This window comes from Charadrius vociferus, unplaced genomic scaffold, assembly GCF_000708025.1.
Source record: "Charadrius vociferus isolate BGI_N301 unplaced genomic scaffold, ASM70802v2 scaffold67, whole genome shotgun sequence".
NCBI lineage: Eukaryota > Metazoa > Chordata > Aves > Charadriiformes > Charadriidae > Charadrius > Charadrius vociferus.
In genome coordinates this window covers 3616980-3621651 of record NW_009649485.1, presented here as the reverse complement: position 1 = coordinate 3621651, position 4672 = coordinate 3616980, and the positions used below count along the sequence as shown (strand labels likewise).

The 4672-nt window shown below is 35.7% G+C and overlaps 1 protein-coding gene across 1 annotated transcript in view; it reads left to right on the top strand.

Moving 5' to 3' along the window:
* ATP2B2 (ATPase, Ca++ transporting, plasma membrane 2) overlaps window positions 1–2959 on the top strand; it is a 130411-nt gene extending 127452 nt beyond the window's left edge. Inside the window, exon 22 of the mRNA XM_009889960.1 lies at window positions 2648–2959. Coding sequence (XP_009888262.1) covers window positions 2648–2959 — 312 coding nt within the window. The remainder of the gene's footprint in view (window positions 1–2647) is intronic.
* The last annotated feature ends 1713 nt before the right edge of the window (window positions 2960–4672 follow it).

Here is a 4672-nt window from a genome sequence, read left to right as displayed (position 1 = left end):
CTTATAAATTGAAAACAGTTCCTCCCTTGCTAACCCATAGAGACATAAATACATATTGTACAACATGAAGAAAAGCTTTACTTTCATTGGATTCTGCTGGATCTGTTTAAGTATAATATCAAATTGCAAACCTTTTTATTTAAATACAAATTTACTTTATTAAAAAGAATCCAGCTGGCAAATAGAACCTAAACCTATGCAATACAACGTGGCTGTATTCAAGAGAATGAAATTATTCTGTTAGTAAGATATAGCAAACAGCTGCAACTGAATGAGACGACTGTTATTTTTATTTAGATAGCAGAAATAATAGATAGCTTTGCAGAAAATGTCGCTGTATCAGCCCATACTATAAAGTAAGCATATTAGAAAAAGTTTCCCGATATAAAATAGGACAATATAGTAAGATTGCCTTGAGAAAATATATTCTTTTTTCATTGTTTAGGCGAATTCCTTGCACTCTAAAATACAAGATAGAAGGGCATAGATAATGAGGGCATTGATGTGTCGCCTCTTCTCCATGAGTTCAAATCCTATCTTTAGTAATGCAAATGAATCTCTTACCCCAGTCTGTTTGTTCACTATACAGAACCGTCACATAGCACAGGACGACGAGAGATTCAGCTGTTGTACACCCCTGATTTGTAATTCCAAGTGCTCTGTCAAGGAGGCGTTAGGTGCACTATATGATTGTAGTATCTTCTCGTATTCCAAGATCTGGACAAGCCATTCTGTACCATTCCAATCCTCTTATTCTAGCATGAGTAGTAACACGAACCGCTTTTTCTACTGTGTTACCAAATGTATGTATACAGAGAAGGGAGAGTATTTCAACTGACCGAAGGCCATGTATCTGAAGATGGCATAACTTACTTCTGCTATCAGGATTTTTGAAAGATGATGAATATCCAAATTTAGACGACATAAACAATGATAAAGGTCAAAGAGATCAAAATACAAGTCAGCCTCTTTCTCAAATGTGCTGAAATTCTGTACAACTTGGACAACTCCAACCACAGGATCAGCTAGATCCCACAGCTGTAACACTGTGACCACATGCCATTACTCAGATGCAGTCTGCTAATTAAAAGAGGAATTAAGGCTTTACAAATTAGTGGTGTACTAGGCCAACCAATAACGTGCAGCATATTATACATGTAAAAAGATACACATACCAACCACCAAACCATTTCAAATGTGTGTGGAGAAGCTTTCACGATGCCTGCTTGCACCTTTCCTGCCTCTGCCTGTGTTTCGGTCTCCCCTCTAAGAAATGCTAAAAATTCGCTCATGGACTACATGGAAGTAGAAGGATAGAACTCATACTTAGTCATAAAACATTTGCCAACAGATCACGTTTTGCCATTCTGTTTTTTCCTCTCTGCCCCTCCACCCCTTCCAAAAAGTTATGTTTTTTTCAGCAGTAAAGCAGCACAAACCTTCACTTCTTTTCAGAACTGGTAGGTCACTGGGATATAGACAGCATTCCTCCCTTTGCCCACCCACCGAGGACTTAGTGTCCCCACTCTGCAATGCTCCTCACTCTCTTCCTCTCATTTCCTCCTGGGGAAGCAATTTGCACTGTTCCTGACAGTCTAATGGGCCGAGTCTTCTAGTTTATTTTCCCCTGGGTTCTTACTGTCAGGTGGTTAATGACATTAGATTGACCCCGGCATAAGTCAGCTGACCTAGTTTAAAAACTGCATATATGGCATAAATTGTGTCACTTTCAGCATTTAACTTTACAGTTTTACAACTGAGACACAGAAAATGAAAGAGCTTGCTGTTTAATCATGTAATTCAATTCAACCCAACAATCAATACATTATTTTATTACATGTTTTATATATATTAAAAAGTTAAATGGCTAGAACAGTGGGTCTATACTCGAGTGTTTACCTCACATATGCATGAAGGAAAAATAAAAGTTGGTTCAACAATACGATGTTCACATTATCCAGGCTTCCAAGTGTAGTTGTTGTGTGCAAGTTATCTCTGTTCATGTGGTAACTGTGATTCCCCCCCTCCCCCCCCTCCCCCCCGTGGTAGCATGATTATGCTTAGTATTTTGTCTGCTTGGCTTTTTGTGCTCTTGGCTGCATTCATTTAGATTTTGCTTTAAAACATTGATATTACTTATAGTTTTTACACTTGGCTCCTGTGTGTGTCTCATATGTACCCATCCAACTGTGTCTGTGTTCTGTGCTTTTCTGTTTGTGAAGTGTGATATGTTATGTGTAATGGTTTTTTAACAATACAAAAGAGACTTTTTTAATTAAAAAAGCCTTCCTACTTACTCACTGCAAAACTATCAACATGCATGGTTTTACATTTGCATTACAATTAACATGGCTTGTCTTTTACTAGGGATGTACCACACGAGTGGATGTTCGCTTTCTTTAACCAGTACTTCCCATCAGTTCTTTGATGGCTTTAAACTTGATTTATTTTAATATTGCAGTTGATACAGATATTCAAAATGCACATAACTGAGCCACTCGTTTATGCATATAACATCCAGAGACTATGGACTTCAGCTGCCTGCACTGCCCTAACCATATGCTACATTTTTCACAAAGTATTCTCTAACACAGTGTTGCCCTTCGAAGGTGCTACCTCTGATGCCTCTTTCCTTTTCTCCCCCCAGATCCGCGTCGTGAAGGCATTCCGTAGCTCTCTCTATGAAGGTTTAGAAAAACCAGAATCTAGAACCTCTATTCACAACTTTATGACTCATCCTGAATTTAGGATAGAAGATTCCCAGCCCCACATCCCACTCATTGATGACACAGACCTAGAAGAAGACCCTGCTCTCAAGAAAAACTCGAGTCCACCGTCTTCATTGAACAAGAACAACAGTGCTATCGACAGTGGAATAAATCTTACAACTGATACAAGTAAATCAGCTACCTCTTCTAGTCCAGGAAGCCCAATACATAGCCTGGAGACATCACTTTAGCTGAAAAGGTCACTGCAAAAAAAAAAAAAATTAAAATAAAATAAAAAAACCCACAGCAACCGAAATAGATAAATATATATATTAAAAACATTGCTGGCTGAAAAGCTGTTTGAACTCTTATTCACTCTGAGACAAGTGAATGAATTGTTGATCACAATGGTTTTGGGGAAAGAATGAATGGCTGATTTACATACCCCCCCTTGTTCCCTTTCAGAAAAACAAAAAAAAAAAATCCTCCTGCATGAATGTACTGTACACTTCTGGCCCTTCTTTCTCTCTTTCTGTTTCTTTTTATTTCCTTTTTTTTTTTTTTTTCCTCCTTAAGCAGGAACTGCAGAGGACTTCTTTCTGAGGCTATTTATCCAATTCACTGGTCTGTGAGTTTTTTGAAATGCTTGTGTGGCATGGACTCAATTGTATAGATTAATTTAAATAACTTTTTTGAAGTTGCAAAGCTTAACTTGCACAGTAGATTTGCACCAGTTGGACAGAGGAACTTAAACATTTATGAGACTATATATAGAGATATATACATATAAGTATATACATAATTAATTATATATATGTATATATCTATCTCTATATATATAGTTATATATATATAAAGTTTCTTTGTTGGCATGTTGCCTTGTTTCTGCTCAAATTGCTCTGACTATTTTAACTTATTTATGTCCTAAAAAAGAATGTAATTTGTTTACAAACCTGTAGATAATATCCTTAACTATTTGTAGGGTTAAGAAAGCACTTCCTGCCGAAGTAGTATAAAAATGGCTCAGCTCAGCTCATTGAAAACGTCTGTAATACCACACCCTGGATATTTTATTACAACCGTGTTCTGATTTCTGCCTGATTTATTTTTTTTTGTTAAATAATGTAGATACTGCTAGTAAATAACAAAAGAAGCCAAAATATAACACATTGGATGTAGCATTGTGATCCTATATACAGGGAGGTAAAACAGGCTTCCTTTGTTTCAAATAAAAATCAAAATGATCAGGTTCTCTCTTTTTTTTTTTTTCCCCCTCTGGTAATCTGCTTGAATTTGTTTTGGTGCAGCATACAATAATGGAGGCTATTTCATTCTTTAAACATATGGCAATGGCTTCCAAAAATATTTTAGAGAGATATTATATGAAACTGAGTTGAGTTTATAAATATAATTTAAAGTAAGTTATATTTGGTTTGTCTATATGGAGATAAAACTAATGTTAAAATATTGTGATATATTGTGTTAATCCTTTTCAGTTAGTATTTTAGGCATTTATTTCCTTATTACTTGCAAAGTATGGGCTGTTGGCATTTTGGATGAAAATCACTGTAGGTTGTTGCTTTGATTTTTTTTTTAAAGAAAACTATAATTTCTGCACTATTAGGTCTGAATGAAACTTTATTAATTGTATATTGAGATGTGCTTTGTGTGATTTATTTTTTTTAACCAAGCTTGTCTTCCTGTAGTCACAAGGTATACTGTATCACAGTAATACATTATTTTACCTTGAGCTTTCTACGAAGAAAGCTATTTTGAAAACCTGCAGTATGGAGGGTGAAAAACACTTTTCAAGATGGTAACAGCCCTGATAACTTAAAATTTATGAGCTTATGTAATTGCTATGTCAACCACTTGAATGCTAAGCACTTTGTGGATCACAGATTTTTCATAAATAATTTTTGTATTAATATAAAGTTTGCTTGGAGACTTTTCAGCATACGATC